The sequence below is a fragment of the Lytechinus pictus genome, chromosome 4 (assembly GCF_037042905.1).
Source record: "Lytechinus pictus isolate F3 Inbred chromosome 4, Lp3.0, whole genome shotgun sequence".
Taxonomy (NCBI): Eukaryota; Metazoa; Echinodermata; class Echinoidea; order Temnopleuroida; family Toxopneustidae; genus Lytechinus; species Lytechinus pictus.
This window is the reverse complement of record NC_087248.1, coordinates 3,791,888-3,808,930: the sequence shown is the minus strand read 5'-3', so window position 1 is coordinate 3,808,930 and position 17,043 is coordinate 3,791,888. Positions and strand designations below refer to the sequence as shown.

General features: G+C 35.7%; 1 protein-coding gene across 3 annotated transcripts; it reads left to right on the top strand.

Moving 5' to 3' along the window:
- Nucleotides 1–3,209: 3,209 nt before the first annotated feature.
- LOC129259166 (caspase-3-like) lies at nt 3,210–16,632 on the top strand. 3 transcript variants are annotated; one of them, XM_054897466.2, is made up of 6 exons: nt 3,210–3,603; nt 9,731–10,037; nt 10,247–10,524; nt 10,920–11,095; nt 13,379–13,523; nt 14,276–16,632. In XM_054897466.2, exons 1-6 carry the CDS (start codon nt 3,456–3,458, stop codon nt 14,512–14,514), a joined length of 1,293 nt encoding a protein of 430 aa, XP_054753441.2. In that variant the 5' UTR covers nt 3,210–3,455; the 3' UTR covers nt 14,515–16,632. The 3 variants fall into 3 exon arrangements, with proteins under 3 accessions (XP_054753441.2, XP_063954167.1, XP_063954168.1); XM_064098097.1 differs by lacking the exon at nt 3,210–3,603 and adding an exon at nt 9,284–9,357; XM_064098098.1 differs by lacking the exon at nt 3,210–3,603 and adding an exon at nt 9,285–9,442.
- The last annotated feature ends 411 nt before the right edge of the window (nt 16,633–17,043 follow it).

The window sequence follows — 17,043 nt, the reverse complement described above, 5'->3', positions numbered from 1 at the left end:
ATATTAAAGAGAGCATACATGCATGGATGCATAATGTTTCATAATAGCCAGCCCTGGGAAAGTTGATCATGAGTCATGTTAATATATCATTAGAGTGCATTAACGCTGCATCATTATGGAACACCAACCACATGCTATAATTTTGAGAAACCTCTCACAGCAATGATCCTGCGAAATCTTTCCAAGCGATTCTATTAGTTTATAAAATATGAGAAGGGAAGAAAGAAGGAAATTAAGTGGGGGAAGAGATGGAGAGAGATAGAGAATCGAAGTAAAAGCAATCCTGTTTTACGACACTTAGCAGTTATCAGAAGAGAGGTTTTCACCGAAAAACTGTTCAACATGTGTGGGTTATTGCGTGCGTTTATGCGAGTGTGTAATATTGTGTGAGGGTTTCTGTGTGTCGGCGCATAAAATACGATCAGATTGTGTGAGTTTAGCTGAGGAAGCATTTATGTGATTTGATTTGAAATTATTCCTTGGCGTCAGAAAGCAAATATTGTCTTTATTAGCAGCCTCATCAAACTGAATTCGTTTCTCAAAATGTTTTCGCAAGATGGAAAATCGAAGCTTTATACGGAATTGAAGCGATTCAGTTTCCAGGGGCGATGTTTCTATACTGAGATAAAGCACTTAAAAAGGACTGCAAGTACGTTCCAATGCACTAAATTGTTTGCATTTTAAACCTGTACTTTAAAAATAATAAGTGATGATTAAAAACGAAAAATATATATGTTTTGTAATAAGGCATTGTTATTACATAGTGCATGTTACTCATATGATTTTCATGAAACATATATTTTGCCTACATATATCTTAAAAATCGAAATATCATTTGAATTAATATAAATTGTTTATATTTTGTAACTAAATCTATGATCATTATTAGAAAAAAGAACCTCATACAGCACCAGGTTAACATTAACAGCTTATTATTTCTCATCGAATGGAGATGGACTTGCTTAGTTAACCACAAACATTCGTTTCAGTAGTTGAATTAATTAACATTTATTCAGAATTCATATGGGCCAGCATCCAAGCTGATATAGAGGGCATGATTATTTTCTTTAATAATAATGAATTTAAAAGCACCATCTTTTTGACTGGCCTCTAACTTGATATATTCATCGATGAATCATCGTTTCGATACCAAAACAAGAACACACCATTCATTTGGCAGACACAGAATATTTTATGTACGGAGGGTTATGGCAAGATATTCTTTATCAATCAAAGCTTTTTTTTTTAATTGTATATTTGGCAAAATAAGTTAATCATACTTATTCTAATGATCTATCATCGGTAGGGATTATTAGCAGTTATAATGATGCACAGAAAACGAAGAAAAAGATGAACCTTAAATGTATTGTCCATGCATTCCAAATCGAATATTTCTGTCACGAAAGCAAAAAATTTCATACTGTTTCTGTTCCCAAATGTGTTAAAAACTTATTGATGTCTTATGCTGTTTGATCAACCTAATTCCATATCGCCACTCTCATTTATTCATTTTTTTCTGGTTACACTTTTGCAAGGTCGAATGGAGTTCACTCTTTACTATGTATTGACTGGCTGTTTTTTTCATCCATATAATATATCTTATTTGTTTGCAGTTTTGTCAATTTTATATGTGAATCTTTTCACATTGTATGAGCATGTGCGATTTAGCCTTTGGCTGCAAGGAATGTTTTTGATGTATCAATAAAGACCATTATATTATTCCATCAAACGCAATATATACACATATGCTGTTTTAAGAACGGCTTCATACCCATCAATGCCAATTTAACATCATTAACAAGAGCAAAAAAATCATTAAGTCATGCTAGTTGTATTCATCAAATGTATAGGAAATAAAAATACAATATACTTGCATGTAAACAAATATATTTATTAGTGTTAGTTGTAGGAGATATTTAAATAGTTACGGTCCAACAGATGCTCACATTTCTCATTCCCTCCTCTCATATCTAACTTCAATAATATTGCCTATGATTGAAATGTTACAATAAATCTACCGCCCGGGGGAGATGTTTCTATCAATATGAATGAGTGAAATCAATTCATTGCATTATATCGAACTTGCAAATAATAATCTCGGCTGCAATAAGATAATCGCATAACGGCAGAAGGGGCCTCGTTTTTAACGTCGATAAGTAAACTATGTTTATAGTGTATGTCATGATTTATTCATTGAAAATCATTCTTGTAAAATTCATGGAATCTGTTTTATATAAAACCATTCTTTCCCTTCAAAATTGCATAGAGCCGGTGTTTGCATATTGAATTCATGACAGTGTATTTTAAAGATATTCTTAGCATAATCTCTGTTTATTTATTCCTTAACTTTAAGGTAATGAAATTCCTCCGTATTTTTCTTGTATACATTTAGACTGCTTCTCATTTCCAGAGATTATTGTTATTTTCAGTTTTTAAAAAGATATGAAACTGTTTAGAACGAAATCAATTTACTGTGCCAACCAAACACGAGGGAGTAATGTGAAGAGAGAAAGTGAGAGAGAGAGAGAGAGAGGGAGAGAGAGAGAAAGGATATATTAGGGAAATACTTGAAGAATGAAAGAAGATAGAGGGAAAGAGAGAGTAGGAGAGAGTTGAAGGATAACAAAGAGAGAGAGAGACGAAATATAGTTAGTTGGTTTCTATCTGTGAGTTATGTTTATAAAACACACCCACAACACACACTTTAATCTCCAATTATTATATTAATTCCTTGCATTTGAAAACTAAAACACACACCCGCATACACCCGAATCGTCTACTTTCTACCAATACCCTGCATTTGGAAACTGAGATGAAAAGTCCACAAACTTCTTAAATGGGTTGTGACATTTCTTCTAAACCATCTATAATTTATTATATTGTCAAACACACAAATATGACTTACAGGCCCTTACAGGTAAACTAACAAGAAATGGTGTTTATCGTAATATAAGAATTTAGCAAAAATACGACCAAAGCAAAACACGATTCGTGAAGTATTTGAAATTTTTTTTCGGGGACTTTTCAGTGGGTTTATTAGATTAAATTAGATGGATTCCCGTTTAACATATTTTTCTTGTGATTATTGTAGAGGACTGCCCTAAATCATGTCATTACGTATACATATATAGTACATCGCTCGTGCCGCTTTTGCGCGCGAACAACCCAACAAGAGAAAGCATTATCGACACAAAGTCATCGTCACGAGCAGACGACAAAATGCACGTACAAGCTATCGGTACATCCACTCAGCAAACGATTGGTTTCATTCGATGCGGGGAATCAACACTTGGGGATAACTCACTGGTTTTTCCCCGCATTCTCGGATACAAACACTTCTCTCCGCTAAGCCGATGTGTGTATTTACTTTGGGTGTTAATCGTTTACTTTGTGGACAAATACTTTAATCTGATAAATATTGCGTGCTTAAGTGGAATATTACCAAATAAGTTATCATGGGGTCGAAGATGTCATCAAATCATCATTTAGTTGAAGAACAGTGTGAGGAGACAGACTGGAAATTGCGAAAGAAGACATATTCGATGTCGTCTGCTATGGAAGGAAGTAAAGGTTCGAACGATCGCGATGACGATTCGGTGGACGGTAAGGAAGTTAACAATCATGATCAATAATTTCGATAAGCTTTTTTTGCTACAATATACTTTGAAATTCTGACTGCTTATTATTTTATGATCGGCACAACCACTACTTTTTATTGACGTCAATTTCGTTTAATGAAGCGCAATATGTCTTCCTTTACAATACTCCATCTTCTCATTGGCCGAATACTTGTGACAATGTGCTGAGCTACATCTCCGTGTGATTTAAGGACTAAATGATGATTATTTATATTTTACAATACAACACATGAGGGTAATTTTTAATTCCTATACCCACGTTATTTGTATCGATATATACCACCACTGGAAATTAAATTACGTAATGAAAATGGAAGCAAACTGGATAAATGCGTGAGAGTAGTCAAAAAATGCCTATAGTGCATAATAATATAGCATTTATGCGGCGCAGATTATCTAGTTACTTGTTCAAGGGTGCACTATATGTATATATATATTCATTTATTTATTTATATTTATATAAACAAGTGCACACCTAATTACCAATAATACATTTAGCATTTTCATTTATTTGAAAGCAGGATAAAAGAGCATTAAAGATTGAATGCCTTACTCACGGGCAGAGGTGCCGCGGCCGGGGATCGAACCCCGGACTTTCCATGTATAGCCAGGCGCCTTAGACCACTCGGCCACGGCGCACTATTAATTACACCGGCTGTAGTTCCAGCTGCTAAAGGCGCTTGGTGAATTCAAGGAATTCATCCTGCTGGGTACCCGTTCACCTAACCTGGGTTGAGTGCAGCACAAAGAGGATAAATTTCTTGCTAAAGGAAAACACGCCATGGCTGGGATTCGAACCCACGTCCCTCAGATTGATAGACGAGATTCGTAACCGCTAGACCACGACGCACCCACGCTCCCCTGATAAGCCACAAATACACTGAACAAATTTTAAGATATATTTTACAGGTATAGTTACATAGAATCCAACCTTGGCCGTAATAAAGAGAGAAAAAATAAGGAAAACTGAATGTTGAAAGTGTGAAAGAATCAGGGCTAGGAATGAAAAGATTACGCTCTTAAACAATGTGATCACTAACTATATAAATATGCAACAAGTGGTCTGGACTACTCTCGTATTTGCCATTCACTTAATTTCAATTTTGTGATTTTGTTTTCTTCAGAGTACATATTACCTCTGGACGGTAATCAAATATATTAACAGATTACCATATTCTCTCATAAAAGAAATATACCATTATGCGTGACAGTTTTGAAATGATGATTTTTTTTTTGTGTGTGTGTTGGAGCAAAATAATAGAAGAATCGTCCCTTCCCTATATCACTGTGACATCACTCATGTGGCTAATATAAAAATAATCCCATATGGAGCATATAACTTTTTACAACTCTTAAGATTCTTAATTTACCTATGATTTATTGTCTTGTTTTGTTCAAACCTTCAATTTTCCTGGCTTCTTTTCCCCTTTCAGATAGCTTTGCATATGTGTAGGAATTTCCTTTAATCTATAAGAGTACAAAGATGATTGCATTCGGCCTTTAAACAGATCATACAATATTCAACGATTATTTTCCAATTCCGTTTTTCAATTTCAAGAAATTAATCTCCTCTCTCGATGAATCGTGACAAAAGTCAATTAGTCATGATAGTAGGCCTGACGGTAAAAAACTGAAATAGATACCAAAGTCTCCTTTGTCATCAGACTTTGATAAAATATGATAAGACCATGTATCCTGCGCGCCATGCAAATACAAACACCAGTAGGCCTTACATATACATACATTTCATAACGGATATTACATGGTCATAGTATGTGCACTGAGTGTAAAATCTCTTCATACCCTATGACTACAACTTTAAGCCATATTCGGCCATTTGAATCATAGTGGACAAATACATTTACTTGCAGACATGCAAATTGTTTCAATGAATCAACATCAAACATGTCAAAGTAAGGTCGCAAAAATAAAACATTGCCGAATGTTGTGCGAAACACACGAATAAATTGAGGAGTAACTCGAAGTTACGTCAGGGGCAAGTTTTTTTCTCAAATAACATTCTTTTCTTTCATAATGATAGGCAACTTCCAAAGCAAGAGATTACGTTAGCACACCTGACATAGCAGTATGCAGATATTGCATAGACCAGGTGACTTGTCTAGAATAGCACATCAACGAACTCTCTGTTGCATGTATACTTTGAATTTGAATGATGTTATTACAACTTACTTGGCCAACTGTTAAATACCAGTATCTAATTGAAGCATTGTTCTTTTCCAGTGGATCTAATGAATCAACATTCAACAGACTATATGAATCAAAGCTGGTGCTTGTCTCATTGAATATTATAAGAGTTAAACCACCATGCCATTTGATTTTAAAATGACCTTCTTCTGATCATGCGCAGAATGGAACTACGAATAATACTTGAAAGAGGACCGAATGCGCGTATTTTTTTTTAAAGTTTGCTTTACTTTTTTTTGTCAGTTGCCCGTTGAAAAGGGTTTTCTTTAAGGCACAATGTATGTGAATTTTTAGGATGAATAGCATCGATGATATGTGATGTATTAGTTGAATGTCAAACACCGTGGAATAAAAATTGTAGTGTCTGTAACTTAGGGGGAGAGGGCAGAAAAAAAACTTGAGGGGGCAAGTTCCGTTCGACCCCTCGGATCCGCCCCTTTATATCCAAAATAACAAGATCTGAAAATTGCAAGAACTTTAAAACTGAAAGCCTGCTTACTAAATGCCAAAGCAGCATAAACAACAATGTGATTTGAGAGAAAATGAACAAAAGCCACGCCGAAAGTTTCCTAAATACTAGCTGAGTTTTTATATTTTAAAATTTTGTTTAATCTCACAAGTCCTTTTGGCTATCTCTGGATATCGGTCGATGGGTCTTTGGATTTTCCTTTTGCCAAAAATAAAATGAATAGAATAAATAAAATAAATAAAATAAATAAAATAAATAAAATAAATAAAATAAATAAAATAAATAAAATAAATAAAATAAATAAAATAAATAAAATAAATAAAATAAATAAATAAAATAAATAAAATAAATAAAATAAATAAAATAAATAAAATAAATAAAATAAATAAAATAAATAAAATAAATAAAATAAATAAAATAAATAAAATAAATAAAATAAATAAAATAAATAAACTAAAAAATAAAAAAATAAATAAATAAATAAAATAAATAAATAAATTTGCATATTATGCTGGTCGTATGCTGTTATAAGCTACTAAAATCCTTAAATTATTTTGATTGGCTTAGCCAGCGCAACTGTTTTCAGTGAAAATCGGAGACAAACTATCACATGAAACGCTTCCTGTATAATATGTTGCACGCGTATAACCTATGAAGAGCTGATATAAACAAGCTGACAGCATAAGTATTTCAAGTCATTATCGATATAACTATCATCATCTCAATAACAAATCTCTACCCTGAATAGGTCCTATATATTTATGTGCTTTCTCGATTTATCTGCAGACGACACTGTCTGAGTATCTAACCAGAGTTCACAGAGTACAGACGGGGGAACATTATAGGGGATCACTTTCATTATTTAAAAACAACATTTTACTATAAATAACAATGAGGCTGTATGCTCCAAAGTTTGATATTTTCCGAATGTGTTCATGCTCTAAAAGGTATACTTTCCACTTGTTCTTTTTAAACGAAATGTTCTCAATGAGACAGGGAATTAAAAACAAAAACAAAAAATGTATTTTAAAACCGATCGGTTCAAACATATTTCTATCATTTCTTTTGCATTTGGTCATTTCCTGAAAAAAATACCTCTCCATGCATATCCATTATTGTAATTCACGAATCTCCATTTAAAATGGATTCATTACATTAAGATCGTTTTCTTGTCCCAATTTCCACAATCTTTCTTATTACCTCCATTTCCGTCTCTCTCTAACCTTGTCTCTGTACGCTTTCTCCATCTCTCTTTCGAATCTTTCTTTCTTCTCTCATTTCCCCAATCTCTCTTATTTCTCTAACTTTTCCTACCACCCACGCCCACACTCAATGTGTGTGTGGGTGTGTGGTTGGTAGACTGAGATGCAGAAAGATTAATGGGTAAGAGCCAGATACAGGAACCCATATACACACCAGTTGTCCCTCACACATGCGCACACACACACACAGCAGACACACTCATCCCAGTGCATCCTTTTATAACTCATAACCCTCTTTGAAGTACAGAGTTGTATAGTATTAGCACAATGGTTTGAACTTAATAAAACCGTGGCGCCATTGACTTCTGTTCTGGAATTGGAAACGGAATTGGCGAGGGAGCCACAATCCGTACGATCCATTTTGCAAATCAAATGACAGATAAGTAGTATGATTCGGATTGAAGCATTTGTGAGCGTTGCATTTGAAAATATACGATGCTATTAAACGTATTTCATTCCCTGATTCGCCCTTAAACACGTTAAACATCGCTATCTCTATTGAAGGGTTGTATTCAACAATTTTGTCTGTGGGGATAAATGATGCCGATAAAGTCAGCACAAATGCTTCTTTACTTAGAAATTTGTTGCTTATTTAGAACACAGAAGGAATGTGAATGAGCAACGATGAATAGCTATGTCTATGTATATTCATCTCAATTACTAGGGTAAACTTAAGCTAATACTGTAGATTTATATTAGTATATAGCCTGCGTTGACTACCAGTGCCAGCTCAATGCGTGGTATCTTTTGATAACGATTACAAAAAACATTCGCCCGAGATCGTATTGAAGTAGGTTGATCTGCATGAATGTTTGTTTACAAACTTCAAATAAAGTAAGCAGTAATATGAACTTTGCCCTATTAATTATTACAGAGAGATAATCAGATAAAGCTACTTTCAAAGATTTTTGCATATGTCCCTGATAATGATTGTAGAAAGTCGATACATCATTCATGTACAGCCGTTCATTTCATACATTTAAGCCTCTTATAATATAATCCTATCATACATAATAATTTTTTTTTAAATCCACATTTCATTGCTCGAAATAGAAATGAAGTACTCCGAAAATTTGTTTTGCCCAATTGATCGTGGGCCCGGCAGCCGCTGTGCAGCGCCAGATCGACGAGGCTCTATCCCTTTAATTATTGAACGCCAAAAGCAGGGTAGCAGCAACTCCCATCTTTTAACGTCTTTTGGTCCGACGCGGCCGGAGTTTGAACTCCCGACCTCCCGGTTGTGAGACGGACACTCTATACCAACTGAGCCAACACACTGGTCAAAAAATTTGGGCAGAGTTTCGTGCAGAAATCTCTACCTGCCACGCATATAATGCATGGCTCATAATTGAGCATTGAAGCTTGATTAACTGTACCTCTTGTTTATAATTTACACTCTTTCTCATTATGCTTTTCTATATATTTGAGTATTTATCTATTTTATTTATCCATCTATTTGTTTCATCTATTCACCCCTTTCCCATTTTAATTAGGTCAGTTTCATGAATTGATTGTCTCGAATTCTCCAATGACATGTAAATCAGACTTACCATAAATAATACACAGCGGGCCCCAAGTGCTACATGTATGTAATTTGAGAAGACTTATCATGCTCGTGAAAATAAAGCAAAGAGTTATTGGTAAGCTGAAAAATACCTGCAAATATAAGGATACGGTGTTTTATTTCGTCATGTAAATTGACTATAGACCATTACTACATTAAACAACGTAGATATTTCGACCATGTTATACTTTGGCGAGGACTTTTAGTCTTTTGGTGTTGGTAATATTGCACTCTGTCGTTAGAATTTAAAAACTTGAATAACGATATTGGTAATATTCTTAGGAACTTTTATTTACATAGCGTGGTGAGGTTTGTTTAGGATTTCTCATTGCTTTGTCGTTTGTATGATGTCATATCCTGTTCTGACAGCCTTGAAGTAAACTGGATGTCTGAAGCTTACTTTTTCGAAGAATTCTAATGTTTATTATGTATATTCTTTATATATGTGTCTTCTTTTGTGGGGAATGAGCTGAGTATCATAAACATTATCAATTAAAGCCAGTACATTCGACTCAATAACGGAAGGCATATAGCTTCTGTCCAAGTTACAATACTAATGTCAAGTTTTACTTGAACTACTGTTGTCTTGCAGGACATTCCACTAGTATGAGTAGAATCTCAGCTGGTCTAAGTCACGACTTTGGTGAGGATTACGCTGGAATGCGAGGAGAGGAGGAAGAACCCGCTTTCGACATCAACGAGAACTTCGACTTCGATTCGGACCGACTTACTGTCGACTCAGACATGATGACGATGGACAGTATATGTGATGGGTACGACGTGGTTGAGATCGGGGACCATCGCGATGTCGGCATCGGAAAACGTCAACGTCCGAGTAGGGCAGCCATTCTGGCCAGTGACAGATCATCCGAGAAAAATAGTTCACCTGAGAAAGTGAGGTAAATTGAAATTTTGATCTCTTAATTGCATTCACAGTGTTTCCCCCTACTCCCTACTCATAGATGCATGAATATGGTAGTTAGTCGGAAGAAGATTATCTATAAATTCACACCCTCCAACCTTCGCTACTGATGAGCCACGTGGACTAGTTAGGCAACCAGTCCTGTAAAATAAAATGAGTGGTTCATCTTTATGTTTCTTCCTACAGAATGCCTAACGGTGACATTTCACACACTTTACAACAGCTTCAGAAACTTAACATCAAGAGTAGTGTTCAGCCAGTCGTTTATAAGATGGACTATCCGAGTCGAGGGAAGGCGGTTATCGTCAACCAGACCCGTTTCGATCCAATAACTGGCATGTCAAACCGGGAAGGAACCGACCCGGACTTGGAAGGACTTGACAGAGTGTTTTGCCATCTTGGATTCCGAACGAAGGCTCATAGTGATTTGACGGTAGCCGAATTTAGAAAACTTCTTTTTGAACGTAAGTTGACTCTGGGAAAAGACACTTCTGAAGGCCTTTATACTATATATCAATTATTATTCAACAAATAGTAGCAGTTGCGTCGAAAAGTATCAGATGAACCTCATCATGATTTGTGCCATGAGTTTCCAAACACTCTAAAACCAAAGGAAGTTCTTATTTTTTATTTGCTTTGCAAACATACCGCGTTAGACGGAAGCATACCTTGCCAATACCGTATGGATGCTCCTTGTTTACTGTGACGTATAGTCTTCATTGAGGATTGACTCAAAAGTTAAAGAGACCCTTGTATTTTAGAACCGCAATCATCAGAAGTATTTTTTTGTGTGCAACATTCATAAAGTAGAATTAATAAAGTGCAATGTGACATTCTTTCTTGCTTTGTCTTACTTCAGTCAGCAATGAAGACTTTAGCAGTGATGATTGCCTACTTTTTATCGTCATGAGCCACGGGGAAGATGGCGCCCTATACTGTAAAGATGGCACAGTAGCAGTTGACGAATTGGCCTTCCGATTCAAGGGCATTATGTGTCCAACACTCGTTGGCAAACCTAAGCTGTTCTTTATACAGGTAAAGACTAATTTTCAATTTCACGTTCAGACGGCTGACAAATTAAAAGCATGTAAACATGAACGACCGCTACCCCGTTGCCCGATTGAGTTAAAGTCTTATCCATGTGTAGGTTTATGTTTGTGATAGGAGAAGGGTGGAGGAGATACCTGAAAGATATCTTATCTATTCCTTTATTGGTATATGAGTGTAAATATAAATAATGACCATGCAGCAGCAAAGCTATAAGGACTAATTTACAATAATGTGAATTAGAATGTAATTACAAAGCAAATGATCAAAACATAATTTCAAATTTTCAAATCAATTAAAGTGGCCGGGCAGGAAAAGGCTAAGGCACTGACGCCATGACATTTTTGAGAGGTCATAGTTTGTATCATTCAATGGCATATGTGTTTGATTCACGAAGAAGGATTGAAACCTTCTAGTTTCCAATGTGTTTCTTACGGAATACAAGTATTTTGATTCAGTGCAGGGCAATTGACTGCGTAAAAAATGAATCAACATAATTGTCGCGTAATAAACCGCGAGAAGGGAAGCAAAATGCCTAAAGGAGAGCTCTTAATTACGGAGCAAAGTCATTGACATTTTGTGATGGTGATCAAGAATCCTTGAGATGCGGAACTGTGGATAAAATTTGTTTCTGTCACGATAAACAGTGTATGCTATTATGGGTTATAAACGTAAGTTTATCTCTGCATTGACTATTGTACGGACCACGGTGGCGTGTATAGAAATAAGGGGAAGGGGGAATTTAGCCTTTCCGACCTCCGATGATGGTAGCAAACAATGAATCATCCAATCTTCATCACTTATTAAACTGCGGGTCTTAAACAGCCCTTCTTTCTCATACTGCATTAGATGCTATGGCTTTTCATGACATTAATCTTAAGGGGGGTCTTCCCTTTCCCCGTTTTTTTTCTTCCCTTAGTTTCTGTAATTCCCTCATTTTTAACGCTATATGAAAGGGCACCCGGACCTAGTGCTCCCCTTATCCCCCCCCCCCCCCTCCAGTACGCAACTGATGAGGAACCATAAATTATAATTTCTTTCGTTATCTTTCCTAATCCATTATGCAATGCTCTTTCTTCCTCTTTCTCCAATGCATTTCCTTTATCCGATATCGTATCAACCAACACATAACACACACACACACTCACAACTTTCTAACTCCATCCTAATATTGTATTAGGATACGCGCATACACCCACACCCTCACCCACATACACACTAACCCCCACATCGTTCTTTTAATAAATACATTCTCAATTCATATGCATTAACAATATGCAATTCATTACAATGTTACACACACACACACTCAACGTACACCTGCACACTCACTCAACATACAAACATACACATGGAGCCACGTGCAAAACTCACACCCTCACCGACCCTCACTCACACGCATATACCCCCTTATAAACACCATAAGTTATCCACCTTTCAATTGCGTGTATCTACCCCTGGCCGACACCCACGTCACTTACACATAAACACATTATCACCTTCCCACCTACACACCCACACGTTAAAAATGCCTAAGACACAAACCCACACAAAATCCTTACGATAAAATAAGTTTCTTCATTTTTCCTCATCTAAATATCAACTCGCAGGCACATCTTTCAAAGAAAAATTATGTTTAGTAAGTTTCATATCTCCTCCAATCTTTTGCATACCACCCACCATTTTCATGCGTACAATCACGCACGCACACCTTTGCATCCACACTAAATTTCTACATTTCCCCCATCATCATGACTATACCCCCCCCCCTCCCCTCCCTCAGTCCCGTCGTCCGCCTCAGGCGATTCTTATTCAGTAATTTCTCTTCTCCTTTCACCCTATTCACTTCATTGCTATACGTACCAACAAGCGACTTATCTCGTTTACCCACAGTGATTGTGATCGTTCAGCTATATAATCGCATATTTAAACTTGAAATCTTCGATATAAGTCGTGATGACGATTCAGATTAGAAATGTCAAGATATTTATACTTCCGTAATTACACTATTTTGTTATTTTGTACACTACTATTTGCACAAAAGACCAATATATATGGAAATCAAATCATGCACCTTCAGAGTTAAGCGGGCAGCCTTGCCAAGGACATCATTGACAACATCAAAGGGCAGTTGTAAGGGGGAGATAAAGTTCCATTGTTCATTGGGACAATGACAGTGGATAAACAACAACAACAAAATATCTTGTTATGTTTAACAATGATCTCTTTTTGTAATGGTACATTTCCTATTTTCCCCTATAATCTGTCTAGGCATGCCGAGGAACGCAGATGGATCACGGTGTTCGTACTCCTGCCGTTGAGGGCGACGATGAACCTGATGCTGCTATTGCTCAGAAGATGTTCTATACAATCCCAGTGGAAGGTGATTTCCTCATGGCATATTCATCAACTCCAGGTAAAACAATAGAATGTATATATTTTTCACAATCATGAAGTAATGTAATAGATCTTTGTGAATTCTTCGATTTTCTTCGCCTTTCCTTACTTTGGTATTATTCTTTGTGCAGATTTGTTCGGATGGCATACCAATGACTTTCTACATTGTAGTCCTAGTCAGTTTTTTTAACTACATTTTCGGCAGAAAGATTGACACAATATTAGGAATGTTCATTTGATTAAAAATACATCATGTGGTTGCAAAGGACAATATTGGCGATAACGTCATTTTGAGAAATAAACTAACCAAAGCTAACAACGGGGTTGTAATTATGGATTTAGTGTAGTAGGTTTCACGGTACACCATGTATCTTTCTTGGGCAAGTGTTGGTCCTGAAAAGGACCACCCAAATTCGATGTTTCGACAAGTGTGTTATTGTCGTCTTCAGGAGAATTATGGATTTGTTTTGAAAAAAAAAACATTTAGGGCCTAACCCATGTTCAAATTGAGGGACTTTTCAATCATTTAATTTATTCTATGTCAACAATGTCTCGTGTGGCTTTTAAGTCAGGTAGGACCATAAGACAGTGCTTTGAGCTACATTTCTGTAACAAGCCTTAACGAATGTTTACCCACATTTCCCTTGAAAATTGTCCGACTGGAGAATTCTGTTCAGGCTCATGTAGTCCCTATTTCGTATCCTATCATTTTAACACTGATTTGAGACGAATAATTATTGTCCTTTCTTGTTCTCCTCTTCTCTCCTGCAGGTTACTACTCGTGGCGAAGTCTCAAGGAAGGATCCTGGTTCATACAAGCTATTATCACAGTCTTTGAGAAATACGGAACATGTATGGATGTAAATCAAATGATGACACGTGTGAACAGAACAGTTGCCTATCGATATGAATCGATATCCAGTGATGTGAGATATAACGGGCGAAAGCAGATGCCATGTTTTGTGTCAACACTCACGAAAGAACTCTACTTCATACCAAAGAAACAATGAACGTATTATATTTTATTTTTATTTATTTGTGACATTATATACCGATAATGACTGTCAGCAAAAGTTTTACAGTTCATATCATGAATGCATATAGTGACTACCACGCATGCTGCATTTTCAACTTTCTTGAGTGACGTTATTTCATCTGACATGGCAAGGAAGCAAACTTTGACTTTAGAGTTCCACGTCACTATAGTATGTAGGCTAATGAGCACTGCGTAGCGACGTCAGCTAAAAGCATTGGACCTGTATCAAACATAATTGTCGTCGACTATACACAATCAACGTACTTTTACTTTTACATAGTCCTAAATTATTATGTCATCTCAAGCCAAGATGTATACATCCGCCAAGTAAAATCTGAAAGAACAGTGGACGCCATATCCTCTTCCACTCATTTCTAATACTGTCAACTTTTATCAAGTAGGAGATTGCTATTTTACCTCTCTTGATTATGTCCAATCAGTGTCTTTTCAATAAGTACATTGATCTTCATACTACGAACTTCACACTTAAAGTGCAACTGGTCTATCTACATTCTCCATCTCTCCAACCTTCAACAGAATAACCAATACTTCTCGATATAGATTTGTTTTATACAATTGAAATTTGCAAATTGATAATCGAAAAGGAAAAATTTATATATTCATGATTATTTAAAGATTTCAGAATATGTGCGTGTGTTACAACAATTTTTATTCAAATGATTTGTTTAGTGTCACTGCTTTAGGTTGTATTAGTTATGGAGTTTAAATTGATCGTATATGTCAGCTTTAAAGCAATGAAAATATTACAGCGTTGATGAGTCACGTTACACTAAAAGTAAACAGTACATGTCGATATGGTTAGTTTATCACAAGTATATGTTTGAATAGAATTTCAGACTGGTTTCACAAAAAAATAGAGTGTTAAGTTGAAAATATACGTTCCTTTTGCAAAAAGTGATATACTAGTAACCAGTAATTAATTTTGGTGATGGTTATGAAACAAAATCCCAAAACAATCAAAAGCGAGAGTCAAATCCCAACAGTTCTTGGGGACATGACCTCATTGTAGAACCAACGAAGTTGAATTTTGTAAGAGAGTCTGAAACACGATATTGAAGAGAGTAGGCCTATAATATCAAAGGCTAAAAGTTACGCTTAGTTTGATTTCTGAGTGCCTTAAATTTGATGTTTTTCCTGAACTAAAAATGTTTTAATAAACGCAAAACATTTTAAAGAACAAACTAATGATGGTTGGATGGAAATCTATCGAAAAACAACAAAGTTGATTATACATTTAAAGAGATCAACAAGATTTTTTCAAAACACGACAAAAGAAAAGTTTGTTGATGAAAATTTTAACTTTTTGATTAATAGCATACGTGCCATTATAGTACGTTGTTCTAAAACTGGCGTCATTGACATCATTGAGTATTTCCAAGTTAGTGTTGCCGTGCTTACCATTTGGTGACAATGCATTGTTATGCAGTTGTGAACGTTTATTGGTATCAATATGCTAAAATGAGCAAATTATATCGCCACCTGCGCCCAAATAAAAATGTCATAATTTCCCTCAAACATTGACTAAACTTGCTAAAGGGTTTCAACCCTGAAAATTGACTTGATTTAATCCTCTCTCTTAAGGGTGGCACAAGATGAATCCCTAATCATCGCACGTTTCTAATTGTGTGCAATACTGTGCCCCATAGATGGGCACATGATCTTTTTTTATCCCCGGGCCCGCCCTGTTGATAATACTTTTTCACAAATCACTATGAGGTTTCTTTTTTCTTATACATTTACCACAGTAAGTTAAATTTAAAGGTGAATCCATTGTGTTCGATATTATACCCAATTTGAGTGCATATACTTTCAATGCAAAATAAAACTGACGGAATTAGCTGAAATTTTGTTTGGACTATACCTATATCGGTTATTTTAGATGGACCATTAGATGGACAAAAATTGAGAATGATAGGCTTACAAATCTGACAGTTCCTCTGCTCTACACCTTTATACTACATGTAATAGTGTTATTAACAAAATAAGTAAATTGAATGTCAGGCGCTAACTATTCAATGAGTGATTATGAATGTGTATCATGAAAAGAATTAAAGCACGCATTTTTATAAAATCTTGTGGATTTTCAGTTGTGTTAATTGTTTTTTGTCTATTTGTTGTTATTTCGTACTTTTCAATTGCAAGTCTTCCCCTATACAATTAGTATGACTAATCAAAATATCGGCAAATTATCATTAGAAACCTGAATAATCAGAGAGCCACTTTTGCTCAGTATGTTTTTTTTTTTAAGAAGAAAAGGGTTAAACATGAGGTGTGGGGCATGATACTTTTGAGTGCCTTAAAAGACATATATATATTTATTTAAGAAAAGTTGTCAAAATGACGTTTCTAAAAGATGCCGTGGTCATAAAGGCCTCATGAGGTCTCTATCAGTTGACGCCAAAACAACTGTCCACACTGACTTCTTTGGCAGGGTGCATCAAATTGATTGAACCTAAGAAATTGATACAATGAAAACAGCAGT

Excerpts from the sequence above, each read along its gene's own strand:
- LOC129259166 (XM_054897466.2), top strand. The coding sequence starts at position 3,456 with ATGGGGTCGAAGATGTCATCAAATCATCATTTAGTTGAAGAACAGTGT. Across the intron at positions 10,038-10,246 it reads AGTTCACCTGAGAAAGTGAG|AATGCCTAACGGTGACATTT; the intron begins GTAAATTGAAAT and ends TTCTTCCTACAG. Across the intron at positions 10,525-10,919 it reads TAGAAAACTTCTTTTTGAAC|TCAGCAATGAAGACTTTAGC; the intron begins GTAAGTTGACTC and ends GTCTTACTTCAG.